The sequence below is a fragment of the Chenopodium album genome, chromosome 1 (assembly GCF_948465745.1).
Source record: "Chenopodium album chromosome 1, dcCheAlbu1.1, whole genome shotgun sequence".
In the NCBI taxonomy this organism is placed as follows: Eukaryota; Viridiplantae; Streptophyta; class Magnoliopsida; order Caryophyllales; family Amaranthaceae; genus Chenopodium; species Chenopodium album.
This window is the reverse complement of record NC_137834.1, coordinates 60,147,301-60,170,843: the sequence shown is the minus strand read 5'-3', so window position 1 is coordinate 60,170,843 and position 23,543 is coordinate 60,147,301. Positions and strand designations below refer to the sequence as shown.

Here is a 23,543-nt window from a genome sequence, read left to right as displayed (position 1 = left end):
TACTTTTTACACCGTGACACGGCATACTGCACTGTGCCACGGTGAACAATGTCGTGTCACGGCATTTCTTCCCGTGCCACGGGATTGCTCCGTGTTTACTCCGCGTAATCCCTAAACGCGTTTTCACTTCCCGTAACCTAATTATTTCCCGCGTCACTCAGTTTTTCCCCGTGTCACGGGATCTTCCCCCGTCTGACGGTGCCTGTCAGCGTGTCACGGTGCTCTTTGCCGTGACACAGTATTATTTTTTAGGGTTTTTATCTTTTTAGGGTTCCGCGTGTTCCCTCTGCTTATTTTCCCTATAAATAGGACCCCCCTTTCTGCAGTTCGGGGCACCAATAATCATTCTCTCTCACCTTACACCAAAAATCATTCTCTTCTCCCTCTTTAACCTAATTTCTAGCCTCCTTATTCTTCCACAACAATTCCCCTAAGCACTCCAAGGAGTCTATACTTAACCCGAGGTTCCGTCCTTAAACCAAGGCGTGAAAGGTACAAATAACTGAGGGTTTGGACCAAATCAACTCTACTATTTATTTAATTTAATTTTCATTTACTTTATATTTTTTTTATTGAAGTTACTAACAGTTTATTCATGATGTAGCAATTTAAAGGAACGCGCAGAATGTGAGTAATTAATTAATTTAATTACTCTTATTTTATTTTTAATATTGCTAGTATCATGATTAGGGTTGTTATTATTATTATTTGATTTGGCTAACACTATTATTGTTAAATTGCTTCCAATATTAATGTTTATTCTATTATTTTTTTATTGATCACCATATTGCATGTTTAAAGAGAATATGTAATTGAAAATCACGCCTAATAAGATAATTTGGACAACCGGTTTAGGTTCCTTTTTAATCTTGTTGTTTAATCAAGTGATCACAAATATTTTAGAATTATATGTTGCATGAATATTTAACCAATTTAGCTTAATAATAGTTTGGAGCAAATTGAATATTTTGGTTTGTATGTCTTTGAGATCGCAGGAATGCTTTTCACTATAAGAATCGAGTAGAGGCCAATACGGGCGAATGTGACTCCATGACTCACTTCGTACCATCATCCCCGATCCTCCTTTCGTGGTTCCGAACCATATGGAGTTAGTAATCTCATGGATTATGAATGGGGTGTAACCTTCACGGGTCAATCGTTGTTGCCTTTGTTGTCCCTTATTCGTGGTTGCCTTTTTATGATCTGTGAACGGTTTACAAGTTCCTTAAAAACTTGTTGGCGGCTCCCTATTTTCCTTGTCCCTAATCGTATATGTCAATTCCCACTTCCTATGAGTGCCAAGCATATTCACAACATGCTTTTAACGTAGGCGCACTTCGAGCGACGCCTACACTCCTCTATGTCTTTCACCACCGCTGCTAGCTCGTGATGAAGAGAGGAACCTGCTGATTTGAGCATCACACTAAGAGAGAGGGCATCCACTTCTAACTCCACATCCTTAGCCTTAAGTTGCTTGACCATAGCAATTCCTTCCTTAACAGCTAGCAACTCAGTTGCAAAAGCTAAAATGGCGTTGTATTTGCTAGAAAAACCCATGATCCAAGTGCCATCATCCCTACGCACAACACCCCCTCTAGCAGCAACATTAATGGCCATCCAAGCACCATCCGTATTAAGCTTGACCCAACCCTTTGGAGGTGGACTCCATGAGTTCCGAACAGCTGAAGTGCTTGGAATCTCAACAACCTGTGCTTTGCCCTGCATTATATGATTAGTACACTGATAATCTATAATGAAACGACTAAACACAATTCGAGAATTAAACATTTTCATATCAAAAACCGTTGTGTTTCTTTGCTTCCATATATGCCATATAGCCATTGTAAATGTCATTTTCCAATGACAATCCAAAGCCAAATTAAAGTTAATCCAATCATTCCAATCTAGAGAAAAGAAAACATGAAAGTTAAATTTAGATGGGAGATGGATTTTAGCAAAGATATCCTTCCATAAGATAGAAGAAGAGAAGCAATCTCAAAAGAGGTGAAGATGCGATTCAATATACATATTACACCGAGCACAAATAGGAGAAATAAAAGGCAAAAAAACCGTCAACTTTTCAGCCACAGGAAGTATGGAGTGGACAACATTCCAAAGAAGCATTTTGTATTTTGAGGGGGCAGCCACTTTCCAAAGAGATTTCCACGAAGAAAAGTAAGGAAAAGGATGATAAGAGGAAGAAATAAGAAAATGGTAAGAAGACTTAATGGTAAACTCACCCAATTTGGATAAAGTCCAATGAATGAAATCATCAAAGTTAGTTACTCTAGAGATGGGAGTAGCTAAAATTTCAGAAACAAGGGAGGCAGGTAACATATGCTTGATACCATCCAAATTCCAAACACCATCTTTTATAATGTCACTAACCAACCAATGACCCATAGAAGGAGGAATGGCACACGATATAAGAAGAGAAATAGGAGTTGTGCTAACCCAATGATGGTACCAAAGAGAAGTGAGAGAACCAGTACCTATTCCAATTTTCATACCCGAAGCAAGAAGATGGAGACCCTTAAGAATATCCCTCCATATTGGTGAATGAGAGGATTTTGGAACACGATCAAAAAGGGAAAATTTTTTAAGATATTTTTCATTGAAAATTTTAACCCAAAGCTTCGAATGATTATTTAATAGAGTCCATCCCAATTTAGCCATAAAACAAACATTCCATTATCTTAACCTTCTAATCCCTAGACCACCCGCAGCAAGCAGCATAGTAACATATTTCCAGCCAAGTCCAGGACTATAGTGGATACTATCAACCTTGTTCCATAAAAATTTCCTACACCTTTGTTCCAATTTGTCCAGAACAGTGAAAGGAATGAGATTGGTTTGCATATGATAGACCGGGTAGGAATTTAAAACCGACTTGATTAAAGTACACCTTCCAGAAAGATTCAAAAGTTTTGCCTGCCATCCCCTAATCCTATCCATAGTCTTATCTAGAAGGCAAAAATAGTGAGAAGGTTTAAGCTTGTTCGGGCTAATCTCAATCCCCAAGTATTTCTCAAAAGAGGTAGAACACTTAAACCCAAAAGAATTTGTTATATTGGTTCTAACCGAATGATTCATGCTAGAGGGAAAAATCATAGAGGCTTAGCTTGGTTTAACCTTAATCCAGACATATCACCAAAAGAATTCAGAACCGACATCATCTCACTAACATTCTCACTGGAGGAATTACCAAAAAGGAAAACATCATCTGCGTAATATGTGACATATGAATAGAAGATGTAAGACGAATAGGTTTCCAAAGTTTCCTACTGTAGGCGTCGTTTGAAGTGCGCCTACGTTAAAAGCATGTGGTGAATATGCTTGGCACTCATAGGAAGTGGGAATTGACATAATACGATTAGGGACAAATAAAGTAGGGAGCCGCCAACAAGTTTTTAAGGAACTTGTAAACCGTTCACGGATCATAAAAACGCAACCACGATAAGGGACAACGATAGGCAACAACGATTGACCCGTGAAGGTTCCACCCCATTCATAATCCATGAGATTACTAACTCCATATGGTTCGGAACCACGAAAGGAGAATCGGGGATGATGGTACGAAGTGAGTCATGGAGTCACATTCGCCCGTATTGGCCTCTACTCGATTCTTATAGTGAAAAGTGATTCCTGCGATCTCAAAGGCATACAAACAAAATATTCAATTTGCTCCAAACTATTATTAGGCTAAATTGGTTTAATATTAATGCAACATATAATTCTAAAATATTGTGATCACTTGATTAAACAACAAGATTAAAAAGGATCCTAAACCGGTTGTCCAAATCATCTTATTAGGCGTGATTTTCAATTACATATTCCCTTTAACATGCAATATGGTGATCATAAAAAATATAATAGAATAAACATTAATATTGGAAGCAATTTAGCAATAATTCCAACAATATAAAATCGTTAGAAAAATAATAGAAATAAGAGGAACATAATTCTTACTTTGATTCTGTTTGTTTGCAACTACAAAATAATAAACGAGTTAGTAACTTCAAGGAAATAATAATAAAACAACAATTAAATTAAATTAAATAAAGTAGAGTTGATTTGGGGTCAAACCCTCAAACAGTTCTACCTTTCACGCCTTGGCTTAAGGACAGAACCACGAGTAAAGTATGGACTCCTTGGAGTACTTGAAGAAGGAATTTTGAAATAAGAAGGGTAGGCTAGTGTTTAGGCTAAAGCATAGAAGAGAGAAAAATAGAGAATTAATTGGTGCCCCGTACATCAGAAATGAGGGGGTATTTATAGAGAAAATGTGCCGAGGGAGCACACAGAACCCTAAAATTATAAAAACCCTAAAAAAGTATCCCGCGACGCAGCAAACTGTACCGTGACACGGGAAGTCCCACCGTCAGACGGGAAACATTCCCGTGACACGGTGCATTTTTAGTGTGACGCGGGAAATTTTCAGTAAACGGGGAAGAAAACACGGTAAGGGTTTACGCGGAAAAGATACGGAATTTCCCGTCACGGGAAATCCCACCGTCAGACGGGAATGATTCCCGTGACACGGTGGGTACCTGCCGTAGCGCGGGAATTCCCAGCCCGCTTTTCCGTCTAAATACATTTTTAACCCTAATTTCATTCAGCATTTTAAGTGTCGATTGACAATTTCGGGCCTTTTTTGATTTATTATCATTTGGGCTAAAATAAGAAAATAATTAAATAAAATAAATAAAAGGTTTGGGCCAAAAATAAATAATAAATTTGGGCTAAAATTAAATAAAAAATTTGGGCTGAAATTAAAACTATGCTTTTACCAAACATCAAGACTAATCCATGGACTGTTCAAAAATATGAATTTAATCAAATACGATTTTTTAAGCACTCTCGCGGTTAAATACTGAACCCGACCAATAGTTGCGGTGAAAGGTTGTTCATCATCGATTTTGGTTTTGGGGAGACATTTTTAGGTGTCTACAGAAGCCCCCACTTTGACTGAGTTTGTAGAAACGTCAGTTTCGAAAACGATAGTCAAAGTAGTCGATAGGGACGGAGAATGATTTAAGAAGTTCTGCGATCCTAAATTACTCTGTATACGCCGATACCTGCAGAAAAATGTTAGTTTTACAGATAAAAGAGTAAAGAGATAGAACGCTTATCTGACACCAATGTATCGGTGGCAAATGAGTCTGGTATTTTCCTATGCTTGAAGGAATCCACCGGATGACATTTGTTGAAATGCTTTCCATGCTTGAGGAAAGCCGATAGATGAGTTTGGTAGCTTTCTAAGCCTGAAGAAATTAAACCTACCGGATGACACTTTCCATGCTTGAGGAAAGTCGACATATGATTTTGGCGTTTTTCTATGCTTGAAGAAATCCACCGATAATGCTTTCCATGCTTGAGGAAAGCCGACAAAGAAATTTGGCGGTTTTCTATGCTTGAAGAAATCCATCGGATAATACTTTCCATGCTTGAGGAAAGTCGACAGATGATGAGATTGCAAGTCTCTGTGTATCGAGAACCTTGCGTCATGAAATGATGGTGGTTCGATTGTCCCCGAACGTGGGCTGTAGATGGTCCGCTTGTCCCCGGACGTGGGATGTAGATGGTCCACTTGTCCCCGGACGTGGGCTGTAGATGGCCCGCTTGTCCCCGGACGTGGGCTGTAGATGGTCCGCTTGTCCCCGGACGTGGGCTGGTTGTAAATGGTCCGCTTGTCCTCGGACGTGGGATGTAAATGGTCCGCTTGTCCCCTGACGTGGGCTGTAAATGGTCCGCTTGTCCCCGGACGTGGGATGTAGATAGTCCGCTTGTCCCCGGACGTGGGCTGTAATTGAGACCTGCAAAATAAAATTTGCCAGGGGACTCGTATAGACTATGATTGACTTGACCAACTGACTTGACCAAGTTTGACTTGACACGACATGACATGACATGAGTATGACTTGTGATTGTGTGTGTATAGTTTGAGTGTGTGTGTGCAGACACAAGCAACCGAAAATGCAAAAGCAAAAAATCTCCGTCAATTTTTGTCATGAGTGGAGGGTACCGACTTTCTCCCGAAAAAGAAAGACATGAAAAATGAAATTTTATTTTCAAACTTCCCTCGATAAAAAATTTGAAAAAGTTTTTGAACTTCCCCAAAATAAAATAATGAAAAAGGGAAGAAGTTTTGAACTTCCTCCTTGAGCAAGACGAAATAAATTGTATGGATTCAATTGCTTGTCTTGAAGATAATGTATGCATGATGCATGTTCTTAAGCCAAGAGGCTAAGGACAATTACATCATGTGACACGATAGATGAATGAACTTAAGTCATGGAGCTAAGCATCATATATGGTGTAAAGAAGCGATCTTGAACGTCATTTAGGTCTGGAAGCTAAGCACGTATATAGATGAAATGATTACGAACGTTGCTTAGGTCAAGGAGCTAAGAACGATATGCTTTGTATTATTACAAATCATTGATATAGAAATGTTACTCAGCACATTATTCGATGCATGAAACAATGAACATTTCTCAGGTCAGGAAGCTAAGCAAGTATACAACGTTTCTTCTAATGAATGTTATCTTGAAAGATGATGAAGCATGCGCGGTGTTGAAACAAGATTTCATGATAAAGGGCTTTTAAAGGGAAGGATGATTGATATGGATATGGATGTGTGAGTGAAGTGTGTGAATGTGATACTAAGGCTGGCTGCAAGGGTTATGGTGATGGAAAGAGATGTGAGAAGAGTCAAAGATGATGACTCTTTAGGCTGGGTAAGCTAATGTGATGTGGGTTCAAGCCCCCAAGTCTAGCTCTAAATGGGTAGGGATATAGAGATAAGCATTGGATATTCTTTGACTCGATCATGCATAGATATGAATATGAATGTGGCCGCACCTTAATGTAAGGTTGCCTACGTATCCGTTAGGAATCGGGCCGAACGTAGCTCTAACCAAACTTTGCACAAGTGTATGTACACCTCAAAGAGGTCTTTCAAGGGTTGTAATGTGGTTAAGCTGATGGTTTAAGGAAGAACGGGGTAAAAGGCTCAAGACCCGAGAGAAGTTCTAAGATGTGTAATTGTGTATTTGAAAATTTGGACTTTGCAAGTTTATTTTCAACTTTTTTTGTTTTGAATTTCTTTTTTCTTTTTTTTTTATTCTTTTGAATCAATGTAGACAATCTCAGATCATGCGTTCCATCACTCACTTAGCGTTCATGTTTCTCAGGCACGGTACCAAGCACTCGATGAGAGATGCAATTTGAGACGTGTTCATATCAAAGACATTGGAACACTTGCCTTTAGACATTGTTTTATTGTTGCTTTGCTGCTTTTTTTTTTTTTACTTGCTTTTTGAATGTTATACAATTACACATCTTCCAATCCCAGGGTTAAGTGAATGTGGGTTGAAGAAATGAAGGCCAAACGTTAGACGAGGCTCAAAATGGTTGATGAAGAAATGGAATGTGATTGAACGGTTAACAGGGAATGACATGGTTGCAAAGGTGCCTCAAGTCATTGGTGTACCTTGGGTTTAGTTCGGTAATTGATTTTTGTTTTTTTTATTTTTGTTTTTTTTTAGAATGAATGAATGAATGAAAAAATCTATGATCGAGATGCAAAAGAAATTTGCTCATTTTATTAATGGAAAAGGTGAACGAAACACATGAAACATATAAAAATTCAAAATGGAAAATCTATGCTAGACATGAATGAGGAATGGAGATGAATGATAAAGAAAGAAATCATGAAATCTTGCACGAAGGATCTGCTGTGCGCCTTGTGTTCATTACTTCTTGCCGCCTGGAGGGACAGGAAGTTTGTTTGCATCCACCAAGTCTTGAATGACGTCCTTCAAATTCCAACATTGCTCCGTAGTGTGGCCCCTTCCTTGATGGTACTTGCAATGGGCAGTGGGATTCCATTTGGCGCTCCTTTCTTCAGGTTTTGGCTCTGGAAATGGCCCAATAGGTGTGATCAAGCCTTGACTGTAAAGGCGATCAAAGGCCGCATCATAAGTCATTCCTAAAGGAGTGTAAGTTCTTTTCTTCTTGGGCAATGGAGTATCAAGAGCTAACACTTCATTGAGATCAACTTGGCTTATATTGTTGGTAGTATTTTCGTGCTTAGAAGACGAAGAAGAAGGATGGTCGTTCTTCTTGTTTTTCCAAGTGTTATTATTGTTACTACCAGCAGTCTTTATTAGCTCATCCTCGATATTGATGCCGATGTCGTATACAGCTTCGAAAGTGTTCAGTGGAAGAAATTTGAGATGTTCCCTATATTTATGAGTCGGATTTTGAATAAAGAGGCGAACCATCTCTCTTTCTTTGGGAGGATCTACCAAGAGTGAAGTTGTTTCCCTCCACCTGTTCAGGTAAGCGGTGAAGCCTTCATTCTCTTTCTGTTTGAGAATGGAGAGTTACGTTCAGAAGTTTTGGTTTGAATGTTACACTTGTAACGATTCATGAAACTGTCGGTGACATCTTGCCAAGTCGCAGTATGCTTGGCATCTAAGGAATAAAACCATTGTTGGCAAGCATGTTCTAAGGAGAGAGGGAACACCGTAGGGAAGAGTGTTACGTCCAATCCCTTAAGAGCCATGGTTGCAGAGAACGCCTTAAAATGGAATATTGGATTGTCAGTAGGCTTGAACTTTGGAATATCAGCAGTGGAGAACTTTTCAGGGAGTCTGTCCTTCACATCCAAAGGAGTGGGAGGCCGTTCCACATAAGTGAAATCCTCAGAAATCTTACTCATTTGTTCCTTCAGTTTGTCAGGGGTGGAAACAGTGACCTTGTTTTGTTCCATGGTAGTGACCCTAGTGGTAAGGGTTTGCATCAAGGCAGACAGTGTCTCGATTGATTTGTTGATGTTCTCAATATCTTCTTTAGTGGCCATTGAAAGGTGATGAGTAATGGAGATGGCAAAGTTCTCTTTGAACGCCTATTAGATCTGAGAGATTGTTGCGGTAATGACTCGAACCGTATTAATCTATCCCTGTTCCTTGACCAAGTAATGTGAAATAAAATAATTCACTTAATTGTTTGACTCATTGCTCAAGATAGGAAAGGAAGGAAAAAATAGACATTTGAAAACAGGTGAGAAAACTCCACTCATTTTTTTATTATGACGAAAAAAAGGGTGCATGAACCTAATATACGATCATAAACGACCTGGTGCACGACTCGAGTCGGAACATAAAGAAAGTGTGTGGACTATAATTGACTCGTGAGTGACTAAGTGATGTCATAAGACTCATGGTATGATCGTATGGCTAGACATGTGAACAATAACCAAAATGACTGACGCGATGACCAAATTAACACGGAAGACTTAAAAAAAGCTGACTAGACTTATTTCAAGGGCACCGTGACACGGAAAACTGTACCGTGCCACGTGACAAGTTGTCGTGACGAGGTGGTTTTTTTTTTTTTTTTGCTGCAGGTCCACCGCGCCACGGGAATGTTTACCGCGCCACGGAAAACTCCACCGTACCACGGTGGATGCTGACGTGGCACGGGGAATTTTGTTTTTTTTTTTTGGGAAATCCACCGTGCCACGGTGAAAATTGTCGTGACACGGTGAACTTTCTCGTGCCACGTGGGATTTTTTTATTTTTTTTATTTTTTTGAAATCCATCGTGTCGCGGTAGAAATTTGCCGTGACACGGTAGAATTTCCCGTGGCGCGGCAGACTTTTTTTTTTTGCTGCAGGTCCACCGCGCCACGGTGGACTGTGCCGTGGCACGGGAATGTTTACCGCGCCACGGGAAACTCCACTGTGCCACGGTGGATGCTGACGTGGCACGTGGAATTTTTTTTTTCTTTTTTTTTTGGAAATCCACCGTGTCACGGTGAAAATTTGTCGTGACAGGGTAAAGTTTCCCGTGGCGCGGCAGACTTTTTTTTTTTTTTTGCTAATTACTAAGTGAGTACGGTCCATTGTCAATCGTTAGTCATAAAATAATCCACCATAGACAAAGAAAGATCGTTAAGGTTAGGATCAAAACGACCAAACATAAAACACGTAGGCACAATGATGCAAAGAATAGTTCGCAACCTAAGGTCAAGTTTTATGTTCGACTATGGTCAAGTTTATTTGGTGTCAATAGGGTACCATGGTTAAGAGTTTAGACGCGTTAGCAAGGCAGCCTCCCTTGAGGGTGTATGCCAACAGGCGGCTCCGCGAGTTCGTGATGAAATCGAACTCGACTCCATGGTTTGGGTGGATTTAATAACTCGGATGAACCCTTATTGCCATGAGCATTTTTGGGTTGATAGAGCTTAAATCCCCCGAGGCTAAGACGTATGTAGAACACATACGTTTTTTCAGAAAAATCAAAGGAAGTTGACTGTGAGAAGAGAAAATAAGGCACCAGACTGATTTTAGGACTGCCGTGACACGGCAAAGATTCCCGTGCCACGGTACGGCACGCTGTCAGACGGTGCACTGTACCGTGACACGGCAGATTTTGCCGTGGCACGGCAGTCAGAAAATCTGACTGGTGCCCTGTTTTCCTTCGTACGCAATCAAGTTATTCAATTTTTCCTACGGGACAGACCTAAATGCGACGTTAAAACGTCTATGCATATGCAAAAAATGCCAAATTAATCAAGGGAATATTTTTCAAGAATCTTTTAAGTCTCATCCACTCATCTTAATTAAATATCGATCACTCAAATCGATAAATAACCAAGAATCCTCCCCAGTGGAATCGCCAAATTGTAGGCGTCGTTTGAAGTGCGCCTACGTTAAAAGCATGTGGTGAATATGCTTGGCACTCATAGGAAGTGGGAATTGACATAATACGATTAGGGACAAATAAAGTAGGGAGCCGCCAACAAGTTTTTAAGGAACTTGTAAACCGTTCACGGATCATAAAAACGCAACCACGATAAGGGACAACGATAGGCAACAACGATTGACCCGTGAAGGTTCCACCCCATTCATAATCCATGAGATTACTAACTCCATATGGTTCGGAACCACGAAAGGAGAATCGGGGATGATGGTACGAAGTGAGTCATGGAGTCACATTCGCCCGTATTGGCCTCTACTCGATTCTTATAGTGAAAAGTGATTCCTGCGATCTCAAAGGCATACAAACAAAATATTCAATTTGCTCCAAAATATTATTAGGCTAAATTGGTTTAATATTAATGCAACATATAATTCTAAAATATTGTGATCACTTGATTAAACAACAAGATTAAAAAGGATCCTAAACCGGTTGTCCAAATCATCTTATTAGGCGTGATTTTCAATTACATATTCCCTTTAACATGCAATATGGTGATCATAAAAAATATAATAGAATAAACATTAATATTGGAAGCAATTTAGCAATAATTCCAACAATATAAAATCGTTAGAAAAATAATAGAAATAAGAGGAACATAATTCTTACTTTGATTCTGTTTGTTTGCAACTACAAAATAATAAACGAGTTAGTAACTTCAAGGAAATAATAATAAAACAACAATTAAATTAAATTAAACAAAGTAGAGTTGATTTGGGGCCAAACCCTCAAACAGTTCTACCTTTCACGCCTTGGCTTAAGGACAGAACCACGAGTAAAGTATGGACTCCTTGGAGTACTTGAAGAAGGAATTTTGAAATAAGAAGGGTAGGCTAGTGTTTAGGCTAAAGCATAGAAGAGAGAAAAATAGAGAATTAAATTAATTGGTGCCCCGTACATCAGAAATGAGGGGGTATTTATAGAGAAAATGTGCCGAGGGAGCACACGGAACCCTAAAATGATAAAAACCCTAAAAAAGTATCCCGCGACACGGCAAACTGTACCATGACAGGGGAAGTCCCACCGTCAGACGTGAAACATTCCCGTGACACGGTGCATTTTTAGTGTGACGCGGGAAATTTTCAATAAACGGGGAAGAAAACGCGGTAAGGGTTTACGCGGAAAAGATACGGAATTTCCCTTCACGGGAAATCCCACTGTCAGACGGGAATGATTCCCGTGACACGGTGGTACCTGCCGTGGCGCGGGAATTCCCAGCCCGCTTTTCCGTCTAAATACATTTTAAACCCTAATTTCATTAAGCATTTTAAGTGCCGATTGACAATTTCGGGCCTTTTCTGATTTATTATCATTTGGGCTAAAATAAGAAAATAATTAAGTAAAATAAATAAAAGGTTTGGGCCAAAAATAAATAATAAATTTGGGGTAAAATTAAATAAAAAATTTGGGCTGAAATTAAAACTATGCTTTTACCAAACATCAAGACTAATCCATGGACTGTTCAAAAATATGAATTTAATCAAATACGATTTTTTAAGCACTCTCGGGATTAAATACTGAACCCGACCAATAGTGCCGGTGAAAGGTTGTTCATCATCGGGTTTGGTTTTGGGGAGACATTTTTAGGTGTCTACACCTACCAACATGATGCTCAATCATAATAGACAATCTCTCTAAGCAAAGCACAAAAATATAAGAAGACAAAGGATCACCTTGCCTAATACCACGGGAGGGAGAAAAGGAATCACAAATTTCACCATTCCACAAAACAGAAATACTAGGAGAGCAAATGCAATTCAAGATTAATTTACTCAGATTAACAGGAAAGCCAAAAAAAATCAAGGTATTTTCAATAAAAGACCACTCTAGGCTATCATAAGCCTTAGTAAGGTCAAGCTTGAGGGCACAAATATTTTTTCCTTTTTTAGCCTTCTTGAAAACATGAGCAATCTCCTTAACCACAATAATATTATCCTCAATACCTCGACCCGGGATAAAACTTGATTGAAGAGGGTTAATTATTTTAGAGAGAAAAGGTTTTATTCTGTTCGAAATCAACTTGGTGATCAATTTATAACTAGTGTTACATAAACCTATGGGTCTAAATTCTGAAAGTTTGGAAGGATTATCAAGCTTAGGAATTAAGGCAATGTAGGATTTATTAACACTAGTAGGAACCTCACACGAAGTAAAGCAAGCAAGCACAAAATTAAAAATTGAGGTGCCTAAATCAGACCAAAAATGCTGGAAAAACCGAGGCTGCACACCATCAGGGCCTGGCCATTTCATGGGATTCATCCCAAATAAACATTCCTTGACCTCGTCCAAACATGGGATTCGAGACATAGCCATACGATCAAGGTCAGAAAGAGTATAATTCGGCACATAAATATCTTGGAAAGATAAAGTTGATGGCAATTTCGAATTAAAGATATTGATGAAATAATTAGTTGCCAAAATCTTTAGCTTATCACAATCTTTGACCCAAACATCATCATTATCCTTAAGAGCTAAAAGCTTTCCTTGACTCTTTTTAATCTTCGCCAAAATATGGAAATATCTAGTGTTATGATCAGCATATTTACGCCAATTAATCCCTGCCTTTTGTGCCCATATTATTCTTTCTTTTTTATGAATATCCTCTAAATCCCTTAAAAGACTTTGCTCAAGATTATTTAGAAAATTCGAGTTAGTAGAAGATAAATATAACTGAATAACATCGAATCTAGCCAGAATTTTTTTCTTTTGATTTTTTAGATTACCAAAAATATTCGAATTCCAAGATTTTATGTTACTTCTAAAATTATCTAGCCCTAACAGAAAATTATTATTCGATTGATTCCAATTATTAACAAAAAATTTAGCAAAATCAGGATGCTTAGTCCAAACTTCTTTGCATCGTAAGGGGAATGGACCTTTCACAGAGGGATTACTCATATCAATTAACAAGGGGCAATGATCAGAATAATTAGTGTGAGTAAGATGGAAAACCTTGGTATGAGGGAAGAAATCAAGCCACGAAAGACTTGAGAGAGCCCTATCCAAATGTTGTCGTATGAGAGCACCATCCTTCCTTGTATTTGTCCAAGTGAAGGGAGCTCCATTGAACCCTAAATCCACCACACCCGCCTTATCAGTGAATTCCTTAAAATCTTTGCACTGACTTGCTTTAAAAGGGCGACCTCCAGACTTTTCTGATTGCCTTGTAACCTCATTAAGATCACCCAAAATCAACCAAGGCATATCACTTGGAGGAATTGATTGCTTGAGACGTTGCCAATCCAAGTGACGCTCCTTAGGAACACTCGAGGCATGCATTCCCGTAATCATGACTTCCGGAGTGTTATTACTAAAGTGAAAAAGACCATGAAATAAATTGCCCTGATCCGAGAATTTCAGAAGATCTACACCATTTTTCCAAAAAATCCAAACACCTTCCCTTCGTCCATTAGGCTCAATAACTTTATAATCAAAGAAACCTAAATGTAAAACCACTTGACGAGCACGTTGAGACTTAGCCTTAGTTTCCAAGAAGACAAAAACATTAGGATGGTGAGTGTCAACTATATCCTTTGCATGAGGAACAAATTCCTCATTATTCGCACCCCGAACATTCCATACTATTATTTTCATATTTAAAGCTGGAACAGAACGTTGGAGGGTGGTATAAGAGGAATCACCCGGATGAGCTTGAACTGGGAATGGATGGAAATAACTCTCCCAGTCCATCCAATGCTGGAGAGCTTGCATGGGGCCCACATCCTCCAATTTGATCGGAGTCATTAACAAAGGAATTTCCAGGCATCCGTTCGGGCGAGGATAGTAACTCACCTGAATTTGCGCACCGACTACCTCCTCCTTGGTTACGAACATGGCTATACGGCGACTTGGAACTTCGATGTTGTGACCGCGAGTGACTTTAATTCACTGATTGGCGCAAGAAATAAAGAGAATTTATTTTATTATTTTTTTTAAAAAAAAAGTGGCGAGTCTAAGGCCTTGTTCTTTTCACCTTATTTTCACTTAATTTAGGGTTAATAAGTTCAGATAAGATAAATTTGGGAAAAATAAGTTCAGATAAGTTGTGATAAGGGTTAATTAGGGCTAGTTTAATTTATAACTAAAATAAGTTCTAATTAGGGCTAATAAATTCATATAAGTTCAAATAAATTCAAATAAGTTAAAATAAGTTCAGATAAGTAAAAATCAAGTGAATATATAGAACGCACGATACTTCCATTTATAGTTTGGATGTTGCTACGAATAATTATAGGCGCATAGCACCTATATGCTTTAGAAATAAGTAGGATGATAAAATGTAACACTACATGCATAATATACAAAAAAAATTACTTTTAAGATAACTTATACTTTAATGGAACATTGTTCTTGCATAATAGTATATAAAAAAGTACAGTGCTATAAATGAAAAAAAAAAAAAAAATTAAAAACCCCATAACACCCTCCTATATGCCTTTTTCCTATGCTAAAATAAACCTTTTTTAAAGGAGACTTTTATGTTGTGATATTCCTTCATGCGTAAAATGAACCTTTTTATAAAAAAACAAAATGGAAAATTTGATTCTAATAATCTCACCTTTGACCGGTTTGCTGTTAATAATCCCACCTTTAGATTATTATTTAATAATCCCACCTTTATATGAGATTTTCTTCTATTGATCCCTTATTACTGTTAACCTGAACTTTGGGTTAACTTTTTTCTTTATTTATTTTAATTTGAGTGACACGTGTCACTAAATAATTGGTCAAAAAATATTGGTAAAAAAAAATAGAAAGCCTAATTTTTTAAAAAAAAACCCAGCCAGCCCCAACGACCACCCTAGCCCCAACCTCCGGCATCCTCTCCTCCACCGCCTAACCCCCATATCCACCGCCGAAACCTCCATTCCCACCCTTAACTAGCAAAAACCGACTCGATTCAAACCCCCAAACCCACGAAAACTATCTAAATTTATTCAATGAATTAAAAAATAAAAATAAAAATAAAAAATTATCAATGAATCAATTTCAAGGGATGACTTGAGGTTGAATTTGTGTAACATTTAAGGGTTTTTCGGTGGTTGTTGGCGGTTAGAGGGGGTTTTAGGTGGTTACAGGGGGGTTTCGGTGGCTGGGTGGGGTTAATAGGATGGTGGTTGTGGTTGTTTCGGGGGTGGTATTCGAGGGGTGCTTTGGGTCGGCGGGGGTGAATTCAGTAATGGGGAGTTTCGGCCGTATTTTCGGTGGCGTACGACCGGTTTAAGGTGGGGCTAGGGTATGGTTAGGGGTTCACGGTGGGGGTGATTGGTGGATTTAGTTTTTTTATTTTTTCAGTTTTGTTTTTTATTTTTTCAGTTTTTTTTTAATTTCTTTTTTAAATTTTTCAACCAATTAAAAAACAACACATGGTCTTTTAACCTATCAAACCAGTCACCAACAGATTAAGAACCAATAGAATAAAATCCCTTATAAAGGTGGGATTATTAAATAATAATCTAAAGGTGGGATTATTAACAGCAAACCGGCCAAAGGTGGGATTAATAGAATCAATTTTTCCAAAAAAAATTTATCAGTAGATCAATTTAGTTTGTAAATAATTTTCATTACTCACAACTTTTATTTAGTTCTACTTTATTCTTGTTTTTTTAAATATTATACCAGATCGAAGGGAGTACATGAGACTTGGTGATTTAATAATATCATAATATTAAAACCTGTAAATAAAAGCATAGGAGTCTACAAATACAAGCATGTATGTCAAATATTCTAAAAGTTAACAGGAAGCTGAAAAAAAAACTAAAATAAATAAACAGAAAATCAAATCGGTCAAAAATGCCGAGGACCGAATTGAAACTATCAAATACAGCCGAAAGCCTTGTGGCATCCTCTCATTCTAACTCCTTGTATCCGGTGATCTATTTAGATGGTTATTGTTGGATGTAAACTTGCTGGTGTTGCTTCCTCTCAATCATATTACGAACCAAATGAACAGCAGAACTGACAGCGCACAGCCACTAAGTGTTCTTATTTCAGAAAGATTGGAAGGAGCTGAGCATCACAGATACCCTCTTCCAATCAAAGGACTCCACATTTGAAGACATAACAGCAGCACCCACAGCTGTTGCAACTGCAACAAATACCAAGGCTTTAACACAGCCATGACTTCGCGATAATCTCCCCAATAACACTTTACAATACTTGTTAGCATCCTTGAAGAGAGCTGCTTGTCCTGAATGATCACCGGCCAATGCCTTTTCATTCTATGAGAAAAGCAAAAGAATGTCAAATCAATGAATTATACAAAGTCACATAAAATCATATTATGACCTGCTTTTTCAAGAACAGAATTAGCAGAAGCTGATTCTCTATCAATCTTTATTTTTTATTGTATTTTATCCTTCAATCTACAGCTCCGAATGTGATTGAATAAAAAAAAAAGGTTGAGTGAGGATCATGGAATCTACCTTCTGCTGGAAACTCTTCAGAGTCTGCTTTACAGTTTCAAGAGATGACTGGTTCAGATGTTGTTCCCTTCTTTCCTCAGAAAGCTTTTTCAGAACGGCAACACTTGCCTCCACATTATCCAGGTATACTTTGTCCTGCAAAAATTGAGCACGAAAATCAAGTAAACCACAAAAGATGGAATGCCAATATAACCTGTCAAAGAATTGAATGCTAAATAGTAATAGTAAAAGTGTAAAATCAATTTACCCATTGCTTGTAGATATCACTGTTATGAGCCAAGGACCAAACTAAGATGTCAGTGGCTTCTTTAGCCAGCTCAGGCTTGCCTGTGAAATCAGTAAACAAAAAATACACATAAATTTCACAACAGAGTTCTTTCTTAGAAATGCATGTTTATATAAGAAAACAAGGATGCAAAATAGCATGAAAACAATTACCTTCTCCGGCTGCTAAAATTGCAAATCCAAATATCTGCTGTGAAACTTGTTTCATTGCTTTGCTTCCAGGCGCACCAGCAAGAGCAACTTCCTTCAGGACAGGATAGACAGCCTCAAATCTTTCAGTTGCCTGCAAAGAATCCCCATACAACTATTAGATACATATTCAATAAAAGGTCAAGAATATTAATCTCTATGAATTACACACCTTTACTCTGGCGGATGACACAGGGAAAGTGGCCCGCATAAGGATCTCAAACTCAGTTGGAGGGATCAGACGTTCTCCTTTCCTAACAGCTCCGTTAACCAAGATGGAACGGGCCTTTGGGGAAGCCAAAATTCTGCAATCAAGCACATTATATTACAAACGTACGATACATTAAACACAAATGATTTACTGTATCAAAAATATGCAACTGTTTCAAACCTTTCAACTAACTGCAAAATCAGATCCCTACAAAGTGGATTGCTAGTGGATTTGCTGTTGAGCAATGGCAAGAGGTTATGAGCCCATGCAAACAAGCCAACTGCCAAATCTCCTTGACAGGCCTATACAGAATAGTTTAATTTGTCAGGATAAGCCAGTGGCAGTTAAATAGGACAAGCATAGTAACAATTCAACCTCAATATCCTTCAAATAATATGAGGCATTACTCCAAAGACTACCTGAGATATCATCCATATGATAACTGAAAGCTTCTCTTGTCCTTGATACTTGGGGTTCTCTCTTAATGTAGGCAACACACTCACAAGAACATCTGGTTTACGCCTTAATACCATAGCCAAAACCGCAAATAAAGCAACCTGTCACATATAGCAACATCCATAAGACAACAACAAAATGACTAAATATATTTCAGGAATCGGAAACTTTCATAGGATACTTTGAGAGTGGAGAGTGATATGACCAATTATTGTGAAAGACCTATGAGCAAGAAAGTGAAAAGAGTGGTAGGCTGGTAGCATAGTTAGTGTTCTCATTAACTCCAATGACATAGTAATTCTGATAGAACTCGATACTTCCTTCCACAGTCTATGGTGGGGAACAGGGAAGAGGTAAAACAAGAAGTGACAGGATAAGAGTGACACTAAGAATCTAAGATATAATAAATATAAAATGATAATCATAAATCATTCAAGCATTAGTAATTACATTGCAGAAGACATGCTTCAAACCAGCATCAAAGTCATAATTTTAAAATAGCATATATAAACCTGATGTAGCATTGTGTACTTCAAGATAAGGTGTTATGATAAACCAAGTGTAAGAAAAGCAAATCAAACTCTTAGATATAAGAAAACATTTAAAGTTCTGCTAGGAGATAGACTTAAAGATGAGCACATTCTGTACAAAATTACCTGAGATTTGGATGTTGGCTGCTGAGTTGCCTTCTTAGCATTCTTAACACTAGGAGCTTGAACGTTTAAATCTGCGAGAATACTATCTAATAACAAAATTGCAAAGGAGCTAAGAGCAGGAACTGAATGTTGGCTGATCCAGTCAATTGATGTCTTATAAACAGCATCAGGGATATGGGAGACAGGGATCTGTTCAGAAAAACAAGTAAAAGCGGATGAGCAGACAAGCCTAGCAAGAAATAACAGCTACTCGTATGTAATTATACAAAATGTGGTCAAGCAAAAACTATTTGACAAGGCTGATAATGAATAATGAGTTGTACTTCGTGTTAACAAAGAAAGGAGAGGCAAAAGAATCATACACAAAAGGGAAAACCGGTTCAATGTACATAAAAATCAAATTACATAATCCAAATAGCCAATAACTAGAATCTTTTCACCAAAGAAAACATATGTTACTCAAAGACATCCAAACAAATAAATATAATATACAGAAAGTTATATTCTTCTATGGTCTATAAATTAGAAAATAGTCCGTACATAAGTTGTAAAGCCCAAAAAATTTACAGTAAAATTCTAAACAAAAAGAAAAGACAAAGTCTTTTTAGTTGGAGAAAGATATGGTAGTCCAAAAGCCAGCAATTGTGGTCCGCGGATAATAAAACACATTCATGAATTTTATATTCCCACGTGTTTCACAAGCACATAACTTGTACTCGACATCGATTTTGCCAAGCCAAATCAGCTCAAGCATTATTATCATCGTACAAGATGTATTCAAAGACAAAAAGGTTTCAGATTCAGGCTATACTGACTCTAAATTGGTAGAGGATGCATTCAATCACTAACATATTTCGAGTTTCGAGCATGAAAGATCTAATTAACAAAGCTTCAACAAAATTAATCATCAAATTTGAAATTCAGCTAAAGATCTAATTGCCAAAGTTGTTACAGAATTCATCATTATGCTAAAAAATTCTCACCTCAGAAAGTTTAGCAACTGGAGATTCCCTGAATGTCTTAACCCACGGAAATTGGGCAGAACTCACCCCTGAAAAAGCCCGTGCGAAATAATCTGCGAATCGCATCAATTGTATGTCCTCCTGATTTTCGTAAGAACCCTAAAACACAAAATACCACTCAAATCAATCAGATCACAATTGAAATTCAATTCAACAAAATTCAATTCAATTCAACCCAATTCAATTCATTAATCAATCAATCAAATCAAACATTGATCTACACCAAAAATAACTCACCGACAAATCGATAAGAAATGCAGATAAATCATCGGCATCCATCTTCGCAGCGGCTTCGGAAACCGAAACCTTAGGTTTCTTCTCAACCTTCTTCTTCTTTTTCTTCTCCTTATTATCATCCTTCTTCTCAACAACATTCACATTCTCTCTCTCCTCCGATTCACTATCATCGAAATCATCGCGCTTCTTCGATCTACCATTCCGATGAACATCATCGTCATCATCGAAAAGAGCAGATTTCTTCTGCGCCTCCACAATTCGACGATGTCGATCCTCCGACTGCTGCTCGATCGCTCGAAAAACATTCCCATCCTTATCAACCCCAGAATCAGCGACAGTAATTCCGGAAGCGGCACCAGGTTTCTGCTTATTCTGCTGTTGATTCTTCCTGCGCTTAGAGTAGGTAACCTTCTGCCATCCATGATTCGGCACGGCCGTGGCGGCAGCACTGACATCTTCAAACTCGTAGAGGTGGTTTGAATCCTCCATTGTAGTTTTAGAGAATGATTTTAGAGATAGAAAAAAGGGTGAAACAAAGAAAACACGGCAGATTGTTGAGAGTAAAGTTAGGAAGAAAGAAATAGAAAGAAATGTGAAAGAAGATTGATTGTATTTATAGAGGGGGAAGAAGTCGAAGTGTGTTAGGAAAAGGTAGCCCGTGTTTGACTTGGGTTATGATCAAAGTGTTTTGACATCGATCGTGCGGAGTAACACGGGGGTAAGAAGTGGACGAATAGAAATTGGAAGGTTACATATGTGTTGCTTTAGGTGTGGTGGAAGTGACGTGCAATTGAGATACACTATGACTATGTGTATATAATTGATATTACTCCTTATTGATTATTGCATTAATCCTTTGTGATTCTTTTCCTATTATGTACAATATAATCTTATCTTACCTATTATGTTCAATCCAATATCTTTATCCAATCTATATTCTTTAATCTATCCAATCCATTGATAAAGTGGTCATAAGCCAATAAATATTTTTGCTTGTAATTGATAATAAGATACTCCCTCCGTCCCCTTTATAGTCACTTATATTATTTAAAGTTACCCAAAATGTTAGTCACATTTGCTTTTTTCAAGTACCATTAATATTATTTTTAAACCAAAATTCTTTCCCATTTGCAAAAATATTTGTACAAATTTAACTTTTCCATGTAAATTTTACTTTGCCATGTACTTTAATTACTTTCTCTCTCTACTTTTTTTGCCTACCCAATGTAAATTTACTTTTTTCAATGTACTATTGCTACTTCTTATTTATGTTTATTAATTCCCGTAATTTTTCATCAAAAGTGACTATCAAAGGGGGACGGAGGGAGTAAAAATTATGGCGGAGTTTGAGTTCTATTAAATTACTGTGTACTAATCTAATATATATATATAAAGGGGAGTTTTTTCTCGAGCTTTTAGAGAGCCACGTAGGATTTAATTTTTTCAGCGCTCCACGTAGGATAATAAATTTTAGTGGTAGCCAATTAAATACGAGATTATTAATTTCTTTTAAAATTAAATAATTTAACTAACACGTAAGCAAAATTGCAAATGAGATTATCTAGTTTAAATTAATTAAATATAAAATATTATCTTTTGACATCAGGAATTTATCCAAATATTTAACAATTTTTAGCACATAAATTTACATATAAAAAATTTGTTTTAAAAAATTCAAACAAACCGTGCATCGCACGGGCTTCATCTAGTGTTTGATATATTTTCGTGTATACATAATCAATTGGGTTACATTTTGTGTATGCACGATGATTTTTACTTTTACCGGTAAAGATGAAGCACATGCTTCATTTTTTTTGTGTATTTATGTGATAAAATTTATTATTTTATTTATTGTACGTAGTATATCATTTAATAATTTTATTTTAAAATAAATTGTGAATTTCTCACATTCATTATCTATTTAGATACAATTCTTAATCTCAAAAGATAATATTTTATATTTAATTAATTTAAACTTTAAAATCCATTTGTCAACTTTGCTTATGTAACATTGAATTATTTGATTCTAAAAGAATTTAAAATTCTCTCATTTAATTGGTTATAACTTAATTTTTTAAATCTTAGACCCCCGTTCACTTCAGTTTATTTTTGTTGAACTGAAGTTAATTTTACTGAACTTAATTTTGCTAAACTAAAATTATTTTTTTAGAACTGATATTAATTTTACTAAAATGAAATTATTTTTGCTGAGTTGAAATTACTTTTACTGATTTTCTATTATATTTCTTCTTAAAGTTTACTGATTTATACTGAATTATAATTATATTTACTGAATTGAAATTATTTTTGCTAAACTAAACTTATATTTACTGAATTGAAACTATTTTTACTAAACTAAACTTATTTTTACTGAATTAAAATTAATTTTACTGAACAGAAATTATTTTTACTAAATTTTAAAATTCTCTCATTTAATTGGTTATAACTTAATTTTTTAAATCTTAGACCCCCATTCACTTCAGTTTATTTTTGTTGAACTGAAGTTAATTTTACTGAACTTAATTTTGCTAAACTAAAATTATTTTTTTTAAACTGATATTAATTTTACTAAAATGAAATTATTTTTGCTGAGTTGAAATTACCTTTACTGATTTTCTATTATATTTACTGAATTGAAATTATTTTTTCTAAACTAAACTTATATTTACTGAATTGAAACTATTTTTGCTAAACTAAACTTATTTTTATTGAATTAAAATTAATTTTACTGAACAGAAATTATTTTTACTAAATTTTTTTTTAAGCTGAAGTGAACATGGCCTTACATGTCGAGTTAAGAAAATTTAATCCTCTAAACACTCGGGAAAAAACTCCCCTTTATATATAGACTAGCTTTGTGCCCAGGCGATGCCGAGATAGTTGAATTGATAAAGTTTTAGGATAAATTTTTATAGCTTGAATGTTAAATATGGTCGTATCACTTATTTTATACTTCGTATATCAGTGTACTCTTTGTATAGCCTTGTTTATTAAAATATCTATGTTATTATTGACTTGAAATTATTTTTTTGAATTTAAATTTTTTTAGTGAACTTTTTTTTACCTTACAAAGATTATTTTTATTGATTAAAACTTATTTTTTTGCTTCTTTAAAAAAATGATTTTTTTATTCATTCCCTATTTTTTAAAAAAAATTAATTAAGGTCCCGTTCACTTCAGCTTATTTTTACTGCACTTAAATTATATTTATTAAACTTAAATTAATTTTACTGAACTGAAATTATTTTTGCTGAACTAAAATTATTTTTACTGATTTTCTATTATGTTTCTTC

The 23,543-nt window shown here is 36.5% G+C and overlaps 2 protein-coding genes across 2 annotated transcripts; both read right to left on the bottom strand.

The window, feature by feature from the left end:
• Positions 1 to 2,691: 2,691 nt before the first annotated feature.
• Positions 2,692 to 14,513, bottom strand: LOC145633668 (uncharacterized). The gene is made up of 3 exons (XM_081685537.1): positions 12,824 to 14,513; positions 3,133 to 3,223; positions 2,692 to 2,809 (listed from the first exon to the last, which is right to left on the bottom strand). Exons 1-3 carry the CDS (start codon positions 14,511 to 14,513, stop codon positions 2,692 to 2,694), a joined length of 1,899 nt encoding a protein of 632 aa, XP_081541663.1.
• Positions 14,514 to 16,416: 1,903 nt separating this feature from the next.
• On the bottom strand, positions 16,417 to 20,837 carry LOC145556716 (uncharacterized). The gene is made up of 10 exons (XM_081618373.1): positions 20,251 to 20,837; positions 19,975 to 20,112; positions 18,992 to 19,180; positions 18,299 to 18,436; positions 18,060 to 18,181; positions 17,841 to 17,973; positions 17,633 to 17,762; positions 17,442 to 17,521; positions 17,195 to 17,329; positions 16,417 to 16,990 (listed from the first exon to the last, which is right to left on the bottom strand). Exons 1-10 carry the CDS (start codon positions 20,737 to 20,739, stop codon positions 16,760 to 16,762), a joined length of 1,785 nt encoding a protein of 594 aa, XP_081474499.1. The 5' UTR covers positions 20,740 to 20,837; the 3' UTR covers positions 16,417 to 16,759.
• Positions 20,838 to 23,543: the final 2,706 nt, after the last annotated feature.